At 37.5% G+C, this 18,496-nt stretch overlaps 1 protein-coding gene across 1 annotated transcript in view; it reads right to left on the bottom strand.

The window, feature by feature from the left end:
- The window catches only part of DPYD (dihydropyrimidine dehydrogenase), an 805,636-nt gene that overhangs the window by 264,691 nt on the left and 522,449 nt on the right, over positions 1-18,496 (bottom strand). The window contains exon 15 of the mRNA XM_077746119.1: positions 6,197-6,265. Coding sequence (XP_077602245.1) covers positions 6,197-6,265 — 69 coding nt within the window. The remainder of the gene's footprint in view (positions 1-6,196; positions 6,266-18,496) is intronic.

Raw genomic sequence — 18,496 nt, 5'->3', positions numbered from 1 at the left:
AGTAATCTAGTGAAGGCCATGACATAGAAAATTTGCTGTTCCTAATTTCATACATTATCTGCTTATCCATTTATTTATATGAAGTAGAATATATATGTTAATAGCCTAAACTCTGGAGGCAGATTTCATGGGTTTGAATCTCACATAGTACCTGTGTGGTCTTGGCATATTATTTAACTATCTTTTGCTTCAGTTTCCTCATCTGCTAAAGGTGAAAAACAATGGAAGTAACTCATGGGTTGCTTTTGGAAAATATAAATCAATTTGATAAAAATGAATGACTTAGAACAGTGCCTGGACTATAGTAAATATTATGCAAGTGTAAGCAACTACTGTCTATCTATCTGTTTCTCTGACTATCCATCCATGCACGCGTCCATCCATCCATCCTCCAGGCATCCAATTAGAATCTCCAACTTGCCCATCTCCAGTCTTGACTTGTAAAATGATTTAAACAACTACTTACACTTTGTGAAGAGGAGGAAGAAAAGAAAAAAAAAGATTCTAAAATGTTTTTTACTGTTTATTTGTTTTTGAGAAACACAGAGAGAGAGAGAGAGAGAGCAGGGGAGAGGTAGAGAGAGGTAGACACAGAATCTGAAGCTGACTCCTGGCTCTGAGCTGTCAGCACAGAGCCCAACCCAGGGCTCCAAATGCCCAGTGTTGACTTTTTATATAGCAATAGAGAGTCGAATCATTGAATAGATGAGACTGTGATCTAGTCTCATCTATTCAAAACTGGAGGTACAAGTTCTCCAGGATCCTAAATTACTCTGAAGTGCATTTGTACAAGTGAACACTGAACTGGCTTGGGCCTTACTGGACACTAAGTCAGTGACTATCTCTTGTCTGCAAGCTGGTGTCTACCTTTTCTGACTGCATTCTGTGTGCTAACGGTCACTCTTTAGGGACTTACATCCACCTGCTCCTACATATTTCTATAGTTTACCTCTGCTTTCTGCCTGAGCCTATTTGAGATCTCCTAACTCTAACATCTATTTAATTTCATTACACACTGCTAGCCCAAGTTCAGGTTAAAAAATGATAAGAACCTGGCTTTTCAGTAGTTTGTTTGGATTCCCTGCTAGGAATAGCGTGATCACCTGGTCATGACACTTGAGCCTTTTCCCTGGGCCTTTCTTGGTAGGTGACATCCTGCCAATCGTGGTGAGAACTTTGGTATTCCTTCATCAGGTCCCTGACTTAAAACTTTCTACTTTGTATCTTAATCACCTCAAGTTGATTGGTGCCAAATAAAGTGCCACTCTTCCCATTTATTCTGTAATTGCTTGCTCTTTGTTTGTCACATGCCAGTACGTGAGCTCTGTACCAGTTTTACGTCAATAAATATTTGAGGGATAGCCACAGATGGCCAAAGCCCTGTGCTTGGGATTGGGGATTAAGTGGTGAACCAGCCAGGAGTTTCCACGCCCAGGAGTTTGCTTTGCAATAAGCAGGACAGAGGTTAAAGAGGGAATGACACCATGGTTGATTACCACTGTATTAAATGCCACAAAGGAAAAACACAGCCAGAGTACACCTAGATTTTGGGGAGCCTGAGGCGTAAACAAATCAGGAAAACTTCTTTAAGAAAAAAAAAATAAGAAAAAATTACAAATACAAAACTAGGTATAGGGACTTGGAGGTGAACTTGAGCAAGTAAGAGCCCTGAAGCTTATGTTTCATTGGTTTTATGGTAAATTGGCTTCTGAAGACAAGATCTTAGAAGGAGTAAGACAGAGGGTTTAACCTACCAGTCAGAGGACTCAGAATGGAGAACAAAAGAACATTGTATGAGTAAGAGAGAATGTTCCAGGCCAAGGGAACAGCAAAGGTTCTCAGTTAAGAGTATGTCAGAGGAGTAAAAGGAGGCCACTGGGTGCTGGGATGTGGACACCAAACTGAGGATGACCCTGGGGAAGCAGGCAGGGGTCAGACTATGTAGGACTTATAAGTTAAGGTAAGGATTTTGCATCTTAAGAAAGACAGTGGATGGCCTAAGGTCAAGAAGGGGAGTGGAGTTGTCTCATAAACTTGGATTAGGGTGGCAGCAATGTATATGGAGCCATACTCAACTTACTTGCTGCCTCAGATCTGATGGCTTTACTTGCCACTCAAGCCTTTGCCACTAGCTTGAGAAGGGAACCTCAGTCCCTGCTGCTGTTCTCACAACTCCTACCACTGCCAGCTCTCACAGCTCCCTCAGCATAGGAGCTGGGCTTTGCCAGAGCCACCAATGGACCCATCAAACACAGTCCCAGGAGTGCCCGTGCTGCACCTGACCAAAAGGTTCTGTCTTTTTCCTTCAGTTCTGGGTTTAGATCTCAGAACATCTCAGAAGACACATCAAACAAGAAACAAGAAACGTCTCACAACATGGTGTGGGATTTGGCTTCCTTGTTAGCAGCTGCCCTAAAGGGGCACGTTACACAACCCAGGAGTGCAGAGGAAGGCAGAGCCCTGGGTGTGAAATTTGACCAGTGAGAGAGAGTGGACAGAAAGGAACTAGTAGGTACATCTCTCACCCTTCTTCTCCTCTAAACTGTTGTGAGGCAGGATGACTTCACAGAGCACTTTCCAGCCCACATGACAAAGCAATTAGCCCCATTTCCCTGTGAAGCAGGAGCCAGCTCTGGAATGCACCACACAGGATCTGCTTTCCCTTCTTCCTTTCTCATGTCCCCTTTCCCCCACCCTTCCTGCTCTGGGATTGTATCCTTCACTAAAGCATCTTCATGTTAACCTTGACACAGGCTCTGTTTTCTAAGCTAATACACATTAAGAAAGAAATGGATTCAAGATCTATCAAAATCAGTTCAGGATCTGTTTAAGACCTGATATTGTCAGCTTTCAGTATGGTTCAGTTTGGTGTCTTTCTGATCTTTCTCACTGCGGTGTCTTTCTAGTACCACGGAGGCTATATCTTATTCACCTTTGTTTGGGTTGGCAAGAGACTTTGTACATAGTAGGTATTCCACAGATCTTCCTTTGCATGGAACTGGAATAGGTTATCCATGTCCCAGAAAGGTAGGAAAGCCTATGATCAGATACAGAAAACTTGAGCAGACCCTAACAATGCTACTAATTTGACACCAAGCTGTGAAAACTTTTCTAGAGGCTGCTTCCTTTTTATGGTGCAACAATAAATTGCACCAAAACAGCAAATTCAAACCAGGTTGAAGAATGTGTAAAAGACAACAATAAAAGCATGTGCATTCTTGGGTTAGAGTGAAAAGGAAGGTTGGTTCCGTATGGTTCTATTTCCAGGAAAAAACAAAGCTTTCTAAAAAATATGCACATGTTAGGAGCACATGGATGGTTCAGTCAGTTAAGTGTCTGACTCTTGACTTTGGCTCAGGCCATGACCTCACGGTTTGAGTGATCAAACCCTGCATGGGGTTCTGCACGGACAGCATAGAGCCTGCTTGGGATTCTTTCTTTCCCTCTCTCTACCTTCCCTACACACACGTGCTCACTTTCTCTCTCTCTCAAAATAAATAAATGAAATTAAAAGAATATATTTAAAAAATATGTACGTGGTAGAGGCGCCTGGGTGGCTCAGTTGGTTAAGTGGTCGACTTCAGCTCAGGTCATGACCTTGCGGTTCATAAGTTCGAGCCCTATATTGGTTCTGTGCTGACAGCTCAGAGCCTGGAGGCTGTTTCAGGTTCTATGTCTCCCTGTCTCTCTGAGCCTCCCCCATTCTTTCTCTCTGTCAAAAATAAATAAACATTAAAAATAAAATAAAAAATATGTACATGGTAAAGATGATATACTAGATATGCATTAACTTTTAAAAATACCAGTTAGTTGAATTCAGCATATTTTAAGAATATACCTAGGTATATATATTTTTTTAACCACTCACATGGTCTTAAGTATTTATTTAGAATAGTAAAATACTGGGGCATCTGGGTAGCTCAGTTGGTTAAGCATCCTACTCTTGATCTCAGCTCAGGTCATGATCTCACAGTTTGTGAGCTAAAGCCCGGCCATCAGGCTTTGCACTGACAGCACAGAGCCTGCTTCGGATTCTGTTTCTCCCTCTCTCTATCCCTCCACCACTTGCTCTCTCTGTCTCTCTCTCTTAAAATAAATAAATAAACTTAAAAAATATAGAATAAAAAAACTCGGTAGTCTCTTGTGAAACAAATAATAAATGGTCCTTCCTTGTGCAAATTTTCATTCTGATACAGTTTCTCAGTCTTTACTTTTTCATGTTCTTGTACAACTTGATCTGTCCTGCTGTTACACATGTGTCATTTCTGTTTTCAGATATAACAGTAAAGAGCTCATAACAGACTTCCTCAGTTCCCTATTGCGTAATTCAAAAATTAATCTACTATAAGGAGAGGAACTTCATGAATTTAAAGTATATTCATCATCACATTAAGTCATTTGCTGAACTTAAAACTCGTGCTAGAACAGCTGGTGTGGTATCTCTGATTTCTTACCACCCATTATCACCACCCCTAAAGAAATGTACATTGTAAGCAGTACAGTAAGTTTGGCTTGGATGGGTTTTTTTCTTGTTTGTTTGTTTGTTTTGTTTTTGCTGTTGTTGGGTTGTTTGAAATGTGGGCTCTTCCACTGTAAAAAAAAAAAATCTATTTTAATCTCTATTGAAGCATGCATTCATAAAGACAAAACTGACTCTATAAAGCATTATTGGGTACCTATCATATGAGCTATGATGCATCATGCTGCCTAACGCAGCCCTTCAGGGGGATGTTCCCTCCAGGGGACAGTGCCTTCCTGTCATATGCTCTGGGATGGTCCATATTTTAAGATTGCAGAAAAGATTTTTTTCAAAAAATTGACAGCATCTGTAGATTGGACCTTCTTGATATGTATGTAGATGGTTTATCTGTGAGGAGATTCTACAGACTGGTTTGACTGAAAGGAAAGCATAACTTTATCCTTTAAAATTTTTTTTCCCTTCGTTTTATCCTTCCTTCTTGTGCTTTGTTTTTGCTCTTCTTCTTCTTTTTTTTGCTATGAGTATTTAGAAAATGATATTAAATAAAACTGCAATTAGAGAATATGAAAAATATCTTTAACTTGGTTGGTATGTTACTAAGAGAAAGTCTTTTGACTTTTTAAAAGTAAAATTTGCATATTTACAAGTTAATGCTTATTACTGAAGAAAATATTTATTTTAAAGTACTTTATTCTACAGAAAGGCAGAGAAGCAAGCAGCGTGATAAAGCCATTCATCATAGTCAGCTTAAAATTGGCAAAGCTCATGCCAAGCACAGGTTCTGTGGAAGATTTCATGGTCAATTAGGTAAATACACGTATAAAGTGGACCCAGCACTAAAGATCACGAAGCCAATTACTGATCATGTTTAATTTCACCCCCTTAAGTCCCAGAAGTAATTTTTCCCTCGCAGGTTTAAGATATCCAAATAAAATGTACAATTTTCAAACATGATAGAAGGCTTTATAATATTTTATAATGTAGAGTCATTAGTATATAAGCACAGTTAGATTTAGTCTTCTATATTTCTGAGAGATTTTCAAGAAATCCCAGCTGAAGCTGTCTAGATTTGTTTTCATGACAGCATGATGAACATAAGTATACAATTTTAAGTATGTATTTTTCTATTTGAAATACAAATTTGAGGCACATGGTTAGTTGTTTGCATTTGTGCAAGATTCAATTTATATTATAGAAAACGTGCTGACTACTGTTCCATTCAGGAGCATTCTGTCCTACCATTTTATGCACGTCTGTTTTCAAACTAGAATAGTATTAAATGAACCTTTTATATTTTAAATATTCAAGAGTTTTATATTCAAAATTTCTTCTTGCTGTCAAACTAGTTTGCCTAAAGGCAAGGTAAGATCCTGTTACACTCTCAAAGGTAGAATTAAATTTTATCATGGAATCCATCATAATATACAGTTTGCTTAATATGCAAATAAAGAGTATATGGATTCAAAGAATAAAGGGTTTTTAGGTAGTGTGTGAAATCCAAGGGACCACTTTTATAGAATAGATTCCTTTTAAATTTATATTTCCATCATTTTAATGAAAACACAGGGTAAACAAATTATAATAGAAATGTTTTAAGTTACCATTTTCCATTCAATTTTACTTCTACTGTGTTATTTTTCATGGCAGCTCTTTATTTAAAACTAATAAAAATGGAAGAGGAGAAATAAAATAAATATATACTAAAGAAATCATTACCTCAGCCATTTTGGAGAGTTCCATCCAGTCATTTTTGCTGTAACTGCACATGATGCTAGCAATCACAATCTTTAAGAAGAAAAGAAGGAAAGAATGGTTATGCTTTTGTACACAAGGGTACATTGATATTTACATATATATGTTTATAATGGTAAACTATATTATCAAAATGAGTTTTTGATCCACTGAAAGACAAATTATTAAAAAAACCCAGCAGAGTATTATGGTGAGGCAAAGGATGAGATTCTTGGCTTTGGACTTGTGTTAGAGACTGTTTACTACGTCTGAATTCTTATGTAAGTTACTTAACTTCTCTGGTCCTGCACATTCTCAGTTTTCAAATGGAGAGAACAATGTGGACTTTGCCAACCTCAGAAAGTAAGACTTACATAAATTTGTGCACGTGAGAGGGTTGTGTATATTACGCAATGACATAGAAATGTTTATTAATATAAATTCTGCTATAGCTTAAAGTTTCAAGAGATGGAAAAGAAATAAATTAGTGTTTTCTTCAGTCATATCTTATTATAGCATGGATAATAATACCTTACATATTCACAATGCACTATAGCTTTAAACTTTGTTAAATGCTGATTATTTGACTATAGTCTTAGTGTAGCCCTATAATAGAGGCTATATAGAGTAGTAGCTACTACTACCTGCTCTGAAGCCAGAATATCCGCATTAGAATCTGACTCTACCACTTACTGTGTGGCCTCGGGCATGTTATTTAGTTTCTTTATTGGTTTAACATGGATAATAGTAATACTTAGAAAAGTAATAATGGAAATTGCTAAAACTTATATAACTCTCATGATGTGCTAGGTACTGTTTAAATGGTTTTTACTTCATTCACTTAATTGTTCCCAACTCTATTTACCCCATTTTACAGAAGATGCTGAGAAGCTGAGATGTACAAGTTACATAGTTAGACTCAGACCCAGGCAGTTTGACTAAGAATCTGTGGTTTTAACCACTAGATTTTGCTGGCCCAAATTAAGCATTCAATACATGTCATTATTTTTTTTTATTATTATTAACATTTAAAGACTGAGATTGAGCCACAAAGACTTTGTGCCAAGACTAAAGTTGCAGAGTCTAGTGGAAGAGTCCACTAAAAGTCACTATGCTCTCACCACACTCAGCTCTCTTAAATATGTCTAGAAAACAGAACAAAACAAAACAAATATATGCTGTAAAAGTCAGATGAATGCTTTCAACATCGAGAGAAACCGAAAGTAAGTTGGGATCAGAAACCATGAAAACCATGGAGACAACAAGCCTGTCTATAACGCTGGGTTAATTTTTTTCTCTCCTGATAGACTATAATCTCTATGGGAGCTGGGACTGCTCTGTATCATTCATCATTTTACCTGCAACACTCAGCATGGTGCTTGGCACACAATAAGACAACAAGGCTGGGTGAATAAATGAATGAGGTCACCAAAGGTTTAGGAGCAGGGAGTTGCTTTATCAGCTCATCCTTGTTTTAATTATTATTAATTTTTTAGATGTTTGTTTATTTATTTTGAGAGAGAAAACAGCTTGAGCAGAGGAGGGACAGAGTGAGAGAGACACACACACAGAATCTGAAGCAGGCTCCAAGCTGTCAACACAGATCCCAACACGGAGCTCAAACCCATGAACTATGAGATCATGACCTGAACTGAAGTTGGATGGTTAACCAACTAGCCACCCATGTGCCCCTATCAGATCATCCTTTTAAGATCAAGCAGAAATGAATAGCTTGAGTCAGAGAAGGGAAAAAATAAACAACTGATGAAAAGTGTTGACAAATAATTATCACAAGTCAGAGTGAAGAGTGAGCAAGGCTGATCTGGGTGTTGGTTTTGGTGATAGAAAAAAAAGGGTCAGATGTTAAAATACACAGAACTTCTGAACTAAACAGAGCAATTGAGAAAGAGGGATCAGAAGATCTGAGAGTCTGAATCTGAGTGACTGAGAAAATCTCAGAACGTTAGTCAGATAAAGGTAGGACAATGATGAGAAATAAGGACACCAGGTTCAGACAGATTCCTCCTAAGAGAAAGAATGAAATGAAGAAAAGTAAATGATAAACAGAGGAGAAAAATTAAGAATGACTAATTATTTTGGGGTAAGTTCAGGATTCAACATGTGTCCAGTGAGAATGCAGCTTTTAAGAATCTGGAGAAACAAATGTAAGAATGATGCATGGCCTTTTCTCTAATGGCTAAAAGAAAGGGAAAAGTCAAACTCCATGCTTGCCCATTTGCTAGCTAAAAAAGGGTCACCAGCATAACTTATGAACATTTAGTAAGAGATGTTCTTTCTGCCCTTTCCATGTGATCTAAGATCTCATGGATATTCTGCCTCACTTCTAGTTTGAAAACTAACCAGTAAGAAATACTACAGTGTACACCTGATCTTCTACCAGACTGATACCTACTGGTGAGTATCCCCTGCATGAAAAAAAAGGGAGCCCATCTGAAAGGAAAATCAAATGGGGGCAGTTCAGACAGAGTCCTATTGTCCTCATTGGCTTCAAGGTCAAATGAAAAAAAACCCCAAATTTTAAAAACAAAACAGTTAATAAAAAGTGATCAGAAATGGGCAGAGGCCCCAGGCTTGTTGCTAAAACTGTAAAGGCAGGGTTAGATCCAAAGATTCAAAACGAAAACCAGATTTTCGCATTACATACGAGTGCTTCTATGTTGAAAGTAATAAACAGTATACTAAAGTTTTTAGGCAGTTTTATTATTTAAATCAAGACATGACAAAAAACAAAAACAAAAACAAACATGCCTCCAAATATAACAACATAATCCTCAAGTTCACATTCCTATTGAAATATGAAGTGGGTGCTAAATCAGTACGATGTCCTCTTCTCCCCTGGCCCTCCTAGGCTGCTGTGGAGGAAAACAGGGAAGGTTCTTGTCGTGGGCAGGACCCAGCGAGGCAGATAGGCTGACCAAAGGAATCCGCTGCCAGGGAAATAATGTTTTTAGCACTGACTAGTCAATGACTCGTAAATAACCATGTTTGCTAGCACTGACTAGTATATATGAAATATGGTCTCAACTAGTGTCTAACCTGGTTCCACTTTACTAAACGGCCACTTTAATTTTGACAAAGCTGTTATTGCTTCAAATATATATTGATTGTGCTGGGGTTGGTTAAAGTCATCATTTGCTTTATGGGTCCTGAGGATCATGGGAAGCCACAGTTGGGCTTGATGGAGAGAAATAAATATTACCCGGAGAATTGTCCTAAGCATCAAGAGCACTGGTGCCACCAAATGCCTGGGGATGTAGTGACTGGGCATGATTTGGCATGGGCTGTCATTGGGGAAGAGTGACCACAGGTGGGAGAGAAAGATTATGTTAAGCAGAGGTAGATTGTTTGTGTGTGTGCTCTAAGCAGTCAAGTACTACCTTGTTCTTCTTTCCTCATCTTCTGAAACAGGCTCTATGTTCTTGCTCAAAAAACATGGAGAAAGCATCTCCAACAGGACTGATTATAGTGATCTGCCACTCTACTCCCAAGGAAGTCCTGCACTGGAGCTGGGAAGGAAAACAATTCTTTTTCTCACTGGTCCCTAAACTAGAATGAAGTGTGTTCAGAGCTGCTGGTGATGATCGATCAACTGACTCTTCACTTAACCAATCCTGCCACCCCCACCCAAAGCTAGTTACACTAGGGAAAAATAAAGCAGAAACAGGAAAGTAAAGAATGTGTCATGGTAAGAAAACTATGCTACAGCGACTTTTAAGCCAGGTGTACCACTAACATATCTGTATGCATTAACTAATAGCACTTTGTCTTAAGAAAATTCAACTTCTATTCTAGTTTCTTTCACTTACAGTTTTGACAATTATTACATGTAAAACTAAAATTGGCACTACTGAAATAACTTCGTAAACATTTTTTAACAGTCAAGTAAATTTACGGGAAAAATAATATGCATTATTTTTTTAATGTCAAATTGTCTTCATAGTCTAAATATTCTTAATCTAAAACCAAGTGATGTTTTGAAAAAATATATATTGACATCCTATTTCAGGAGAATAAAAAGATCATTTTATTCTTTATTAAAAGACATTAGGATTTTTCAAAAAGTCAGCCTAAAAGATATTAACATTAAAATGACAGTGGGCATAATTTAATCTTTCTCTGATGGTTAGAAAGCCTTTCAGTGTTTTAATGTGCCTGGTTTTTAGGCAAGCAAGAAAGGACAGGGTTTTGGTTTTTTCCTATGAAAAAAGAGAATTGATGGATATTTTATACTGTGAAACATCATGCTATATTACTAGAAATAAATATTCAGTAAAACATTTTCTTAAAGTCAGGGTAACTTTTGCCTATATTTCACTTAATTATGCCATTTCTAGTGCTCCTTTTTATAACTCATATTTTAAAAAATATTGGATTAGTTTATACATAGCCAAATTTATACATAGACAAATGCTATGTAGTGTGTGAACTACAACCCACATTTTATGATACACAGTCTAGTGGGAAAGTCAAATAATATCAGTCAATTAATAAGCAAATTGAGAATGTACTGTGTGGTAGCCACCAAATGACATACAAAGGAATTTAAGACGTGACTTAGAGTCTTTTCTATTGAACACTCAATCAATATTTATTTTTCTTTAAGTTTGTTTATTCATTGAGAGAGAGAAGGAGAGAGAAAATTGGGGGGGGGGCAGAGAGAGAGGGAGAGAAAGAGAATCCCAAGCTTGCTCCACACTCTTACTGGAAAGCCCAATGCAGGGGGCTCACAAACCATGAGATCATGACCTGAAGCAAAGTCAGATGCCTAACTGACTGAGCCACCTAGGCACCCCAACTGATATTTTTTGAGCACATACTATGTACCAGTAACTGTTCTAACTCAGAAGTGATTTAAAAAATGAAAGAAGTTCTTGCCTTCCTGTAGCTTGCATTTTAGGGAGAGAAAATCAGAACAAATTAAAAATTTATTAGGACTATTTCCACATCAAGATTATTGTTAGAAAGGCATAACAGAGGACGGTAATGGAGAATCACTGGGGTACACAGTGCCTCCATCAGATGATGGTCAGTAAAAGGCTGTGTGAATTGAGACATGATAGATAAGAAGGTCCCTTACACTGAAGAATGGGATGGGGAACTGGGTGACAACTGGCATTCTAAGTAGAGGAAAGTACATGTGCAAAGACACTGAGGTGGGAATGAACATGGCATATTTAAGAAAAAGAGAAGGCTGTGCGGGTGGAGTTTCATGATAGGGCAAGAAGAATATAAGAGGAAATGAGAGAAGCAGGCAGTGGTCATATCTCCATAAGCTGAACCCTGTGGGAGTTGGGTTTTGTTATAGGTGCAATGGAGACTAGTGAAAGGTTTAAAGGACGGTGATAAAATAATCTGATCTACATTTTCAAAAAATATGTTTCATTAATTTATAGGGAAGGGAATGAAATGTTTTAGGATGAAAGCAGAGTCCAGTAAGGTTGAAATAATGCGGCTTGCATATTATCCTTTGGGATGTAGTGAAGTGGACAGTTCTGAACTACAACCAACAAGACTGTTGGGTGGTTAGATTTAGGAGATGAGAGAAAAGGAGAGATTGAGGATGATCCCTAGATTATTGGCTTGAGCTACTGAGTGGAATGTAGACAGTTTACTGAGATGGAAAAAGGCCTAGTAAAATAACTAGTGGGGGAGTACTAGGAGGTTCAGTTTTAATAACTTACACATAAAATGTCTAGTAAGCATCCCATTAATGAGGACATAGACTGTGTCACTGTATACATGAGTCTAGAATTCACTAAAGAAGTTAGGGATGAAGTTGTACATATTAGGAATGTTGACATATAACAGTATCTGTTACATATAACAGTCATATAATGTTGACATATAAAAGTTGACATATAAAGCTACTTGGTTATGTGACTTCAAAGGGAAGAGAATAAAATACAGAAAAAGGAAGGGCCTGGGATGCCATCTAAGAATGTGAGTTCACAAATGCCAAGACAGGGAAGCGTTCCAGAAAGTAAAGAGCAATCCACTCTGGTGAATACATCTAAGGGTTTGTATAAGAGAATACAGAATTGTCCATGAGGTTAGGCAATACAAAAACCATACGTAACCTTCACAAAAAAATGGTTTCAGTGAAGCAGTGGGGACAGTCGTCACACTGGAAAAATCTGAGTGAATAGAATATAAAGAAGTGGAGAGAAGTGATACACAAATCTCTCCCAAGGGTTCGGTGGGCTAGCTAAAGATAGATGAGACAGCACATGAATGATCATGGAAGATCTAGTGAGAGATGTTTTTTCTTCATGGGCCATATTTGAGTATGTTTTTATGCTGGTGGAAATAAACTGGAAAGGAGGAAAAAGCTGTTGAGAAGGCAAGAGGTGATGATGAATTCTTCACATAAGTAGAAGTAGTCTTTGATAGGAGTAGAGGCACTGTTTCCAGTTTAATGGGGTGGAAGAGAAGAGTAGCGAGAGAAACAATAGGTATAATGCAATTGCATTTACAGACTTGGTGTGGAAAAGGTGAAATTATCCTTTCTGGTATGCACATTTTCTTAAGTAGTAGATGAGGTCTTCTGACAGGAAACAGAATGAGGGACAGAGGTTTAGAAATATGAGGGAAAGGGGCACCTGGTTGGCTCAGTTGTTAAGTGTCCAACTTTGGCTCATGGTTCGTGAATTCAAGCCCTGGGTAAGGCTCTGTGCTGACAGAGCTCATTCCACACAAAACAACAAAACAAAACAAAATGAAACAAAACGTTAAATGACTTCTGTCATCCTTCCTAACTTTTAAATGAAAGATTCACAATTCATGATTAAATTATGTTTTAAAATTATATTTCCTTTATGGAAAAAACAAGAATGATTTTATTTAGCAATTTTTATTCAAACTGAATCACCATAAAGTTTGTACATCAGAAATTAAGGTGAAGAAAAACAAAACATCTAATTGGTTACAAGCTGGCTATCTTCCCAAATTCCTTTTAACTTGATGTATATGCTCAAAACATAGGTCGGCAACACTGTTTTTGGTATTCTATAACTATGCTATGAACTACATTGGAAACTCAGTCAACAATCCAGCTGCATGACAACTTAAATTTTTTAGTAGGGAAAAACTGAAAAGTGACAAAGGTGAAAAACTGTAAATTACAAGTAGCTGACTTGGGTTTTGTCAAACAATTTAACAAAATTATCCCTAACACTACAGGGATTATATCAAGGAGGAAAAATAATGGGACAGTTGTGATTTTCAAAGACACTTAAAGTAAGAAAATGTGTTTATTAAATATTAATTAACTGTACAACATTCAAATTTTAAATGCTCTTTATACTGCAGTACAAATATAGAGGAAGTGAGATTGGTACAATTTTCCTGAAATGTACACATTGAGAGTAGAACATTAAAAGTGAAGCTTTTCTCACATTTTAGATGGGCCTTGCTTACTTGATGTTTGCAGATGAAAATTATATTCTTAAAGTTGTCTTTTTATATTGTTTAAAAATGCATCATTTTCTTTGTTTATTTTGGGACTAACAAATGTGCTGTTTACACAACTATTCCTAACACAGAAATGTCATATTGCAAGTTAAACAATATGCACATAGTTTCCATAGAAAATCAGATGTTTTCCACTAAAACAGGAAAAACAACAACACTGCATACTATTCAGAAACTATAGTAAAGGCTGCTGTTTTCTCTCCTTTTGATCACTTCTTTAAATATTTTATGTAGTTTCTGTCCCTACTTTGTCTAAGAAGTTATCTCCCCAAGGTCATCAGTGACCTTGGCAAATATATTAGATACTTTACAGCCCGAATTGTTCCTGGAACTCTCTTCAGCACTTCAGTACAGTTCAGACACTGAACTGTCTCCAGCTTACTGAAACCCTCTTCCATATGAGCTTCAGAGGTACCTCCTTTCCTTACTTTTATTTTTGTCGTTCCTTCTCAGGCTCTTCTATCTCTGGCCACTTTTTACACGTTGATGTCCCCAGGGTCTACTCCTGGTCCTCTTCGTATTGCTTCATACACATTTCTTTGGATAGCACATTCACAACAATTTCAGATCATATCTGTATGTAGAAAATTATAAAGTGTACACCTCCAACCTATGCCTTTCTCCCAAGTTCAAGAACAATATATCCAACTACCTTCTAACCCCCAGATTCAATTTACCCAAAACCAAACTCTGTTCTGAATTTGGTCATTTCATGTTAAATATACTCCACCCTTTCATCCCAAGTGAGAAAACTAGATTTCCTCTCATCACCTACACCCGGTTATTCACCAAGTACTCTCTAGTCCACTGGTTCTTAGACTTGGCTAAATATTGAAATCCCCTCCAGAGTAAGGAAAAAAACAATAACCTTAAGGATTCTAGGATTTGTATGTAGTTAGGCCCAGGCATCAGGGTTTTTCAAAGATCTCCAGGTATTTCTAATGCACAGGAAAGTTTGAGAAGCACTGCTCTAGTTTACTTACTAATGATCCCTTGTAAGTATTCCTGATTCTTCATCATGACTGTTTTAGTTAAGATCCTTACCACTGTTACCTGGATTACTGAAGTAGCTTTCTTATTAGTCTCCCTCTCTCTCTTTCCAGCCTATGCCATCTGGCAGATCCTTCTAAAGAAACAAAACTGATGATACCACACTTCTTTTTCAAATCCAACTTCAGGATAAAATCCAATTCTGTAATAAGCTGTACAAGATCACAATGCTACTTTTGCTCCAACCACATTGAATTACTTCCTGAATGTAAGATGTATTCTGCATTCTCCTGACCATATGTCTATTCCTTTTGTCTGAATGAATAAGGAATGGTCCCTGTGCTCTAGGAGCATATGGTATAATAAAGCAGAGATATGTAAATTGATAGAAAAATAATTACAGCGTATGAACGAGGATATAATGACAGAAGAAAGGAAAGGGTGATTATTTGTACCTGTGTGAAACAGGGAAGATATCCTAGAAAAGCAACTCCTACTAGACTCTGAAATCATCCATGGATGTTTATTAGACACTGATTAGAAATAAAAGAGGCAAGAGTACTCCAGGTGGAGTGAACAGCAGAAGCAAAGGCATGGATGCTGTGTTTAAGAAATATGCTGTTTAAGGAATCTCAAGTAGTTCAATTTAGTGTTGAGAGAAATGAATGGGTATACTTCATGGGCAATGGAGCTGGGTGCATTGGTAGAAACCAGTTTTACCCATGCAAGGGTCTGAAACTATGGTCCCTAACCAGTTGGGCATTTGGATTTGAATTTTAGATTATTCTATCCAGTAACTTTCTGTTCCTCATTTGGACATTACCTTCTCTACGAAGCCTTCCCTGTGTATTCTTCCCCTCCTTGACTGGGTCAGGCAACCCTCTTTGGAGATCCCATGACATCCTTTGCATTTCTCTGTTATTATATTGTACTAAGTTGTCATTTGTGTGTTTTTCAAAAGATAACTGAAGTTTCTGGGGATAGGGCTTTTTTTTTTTCATAACTGTATTTCCAGCACATAATATTATACCTTATACATAACTGGGATTCAATAAATATTAGCTTCAAAGGAATGATGGAATAGGTAGCTAATAAAAGGAATTCCCAGTAATGTACATTTTTATCACTAATCCCAATATGTAAATGTTAGCAAATTTCTATTCTATAGAGAGAATTAGAAAGACAGATAGGTGGTATCAGGTAAGAGGTTCAAAAACCTCTCAGAATTTATAAAGTATATTTCATATCAAAGAATAGTAATCCATTATATTTATTTATATATTTAAACTTACTTCACATTGTCACATACACTATCTCATTTATTCCCCCTAATAATTATGAATTTTGAAAACTTTATACTGAGAATAATGAGAGCAGATCATTTTTTTTACCAGGGTCAAGTTAATCAATAGCAGAAGCAAGGATTAAGTTCAGGTCTTTTGCCTCCAAGTTCCTCTCTACTACATTAAGAGTTACCATATTGATTTCCTATCCTTTCAATTTACATTAGAGATTTCAGCTGATTTTGCATCCTCAACCCTCTTGTGGTAGAGTATTCGAAAAAACAAAAAGAAGTGTTCTTCTCCCTGTATTCATGCCCCTTTGCAATGTACTGTGCAGCTACTCCCATCTTATGGGGAATTTATTTACCCGTTACTGGAATACGGACTGACTTTGTGACTTGTTTTGATCAACAGAACATGGCAGAAGTGATGTTGTGCCAGTATCAGACCAAAGCTTGTGAAGAGGCCTTTTTTGCCTACTCTGTTGAACTCCTGCCTGGCCAGGTGATCAAGCTGGCATAGCCTTCTGCAGGATCAGAGCACATGAGACAAGGATGAGCCATCTAACTGAGAGCATCTGAGACCAGCCAGCTCCAGCCTACCTGGAAATTGACTATAGATAAAGTGAGATGAGCTGAGACAAGAAGAGCCATCCAGCTTAGCACAGCCCAACTTGCTAACATGCAGAATTCTGAACTAAATTAATAGTTGTTCTAATCCACTAAATTTGGGGTGAAGCACATGCTGTGTACTTGTGTGTGCCAAATACTGGGTTAAGTATTTCACGTGTATATCTCTAATCCTTAGGACAACATAACAAAATAGAAATTATCAGCCCCATTTCACAGATAGGGGAAAAAAATTTACTTCAAGAAGTTAAATAACTATTCATGTTTCTCAGCTAAGAGTAAATACAAATCTTGAATTGTCTGGCTATGATATTTTTTCTCTGAATCCTTTTTCTGTGCTCCTTAATCATACATTTATAGAAAGCCTTGTGGGTTTATTCCTACACATGGCAGATTTTATTCAATGCATGGCAATTTTTATTACTTTCATTCTCAGAGGCTAACCTCATTTTGATGTTCTTGGCCAATAGGTTATTTTACTGCAACTCCAAAACTACCATCTAAGCTAGACAGGAAGATAGAACTGCCTAGGAAATCAAAAAGTCAGAGAGAAGACCAAGTGAGCAAGACCTAATGAGTGTTTCACTGTTCCTACCACTTAAACATAGTAAGGAATAGAGATAGGGTAGTACCAGCTCTTTAAAACCTGGCCCTAAATCCACTGCTATCCTGCATTTTGACACACCATAACAAACCCCCTATCTATACTGCCCACCAGATATCCTTTTAGATTTCCATTCTTTTTCCTATGTTGGTCTCTCTTCTTAACAGTACCACCCTATTCCTATGACAGTATATCTCCTATTCATTCTTTAAAGTCTAACTCAGAGCTCATTCCTACTATACCACCTTCAATAATCTCAGGATAAGATCACTGTTTTCATTGGGTATTAGGGTGTGGTGTACCTACTTCTATCTCTGTTTCTGTCACAATGCATCACAGGTGTGTTTTTATTTATAATAGCCACTGGCTTCTCTTACTCCATTCAGTGGGAAAATATAATTTTTATTCACCTTTGTTTTCCCTTTTGAAAATTTATTTATTGATTTTGAGAGAGAGGGGAGGGGCAGAAAGAGAGGGAGAGAGAGGATCCCAAGCAGGCTCTGTCTGCACTCTCAAGTACAGAGTCCAAACCAGGGCTCAAACCCACTAACCATGAGATCATGACCTGAGCCAAAATCAAGAGTAGGATGTGTAATCAACTGAGCCACCCAGGTGCCCCTCATCTTTGTTTTCTTATCATTTGGTTCAGCATTGCATAGCACTTAATGCACTTTATTTATTTATTTAAAAGAAATTTTCTTTATAAATAAAAACAGTCAGACGCCCAACTGACTGAGCCACCCAGGCACCCCTCACTTAACGCACCTAAAGTAAATATCTATAGAACGAAGGATGGTCTCATTATTATTATTAATTTTTAAAAATTTTCTGGGTCAGGGGCCCTGGGTAGCTCAGTCAGTTAAGCATCTAATTTTGGTTCAGGTCATGATCTTGTGGTTCATGGGTTTGAGCCCTGCATCAGGCTCTGTGATGATAGATAAGAGCCTGGAGCCTGCTTCAGAGTCTGTGTCTCCCTCTCTCTCCACCCCACCCCTGCTGATGCTCTGTCTTTCTCTGCCTCTCAAAAATAAATAAATGTTTAAAAAACTAAAAAAATATTTCTGGCTCATCCCTATAAAGATTATTGCACTTACTGTAATCATGGAGAAAAAGCACATATATGAATGAAATTACCATGACTACCATGTATTTTTATAACTATAAGCCATTTATTGTCATCATAGCATGACTTTGGCACTGACTTTAAGATGATTAACTGGATTTAAGTTATTCTATCACTGTTGATCCTTCACTGAGGTTGCAGTAAGTCAACTGAAACCATGAGATT

The sequence above is a fragment of the Crocuta crocuta genome, unplaced genomic scaffold (genome assembly GCF_008692635.1).
Source record: "Crocuta crocuta isolate KB4526 unplaced genomic scaffold, BGI_CrCroc_1.0 scaffold48, whole genome shotgun sequence".
Taxonomy (NCBI): Eukaryota; Metazoa; Chordata; class Mammalia; order Carnivora; family Hyaenidae; genus Crocuta; species Crocuta crocuta.
Note: the sequence above shows the minus strand (reverse complement) of the source record. Positions and strands in the feature narration are given on the sequence as shown.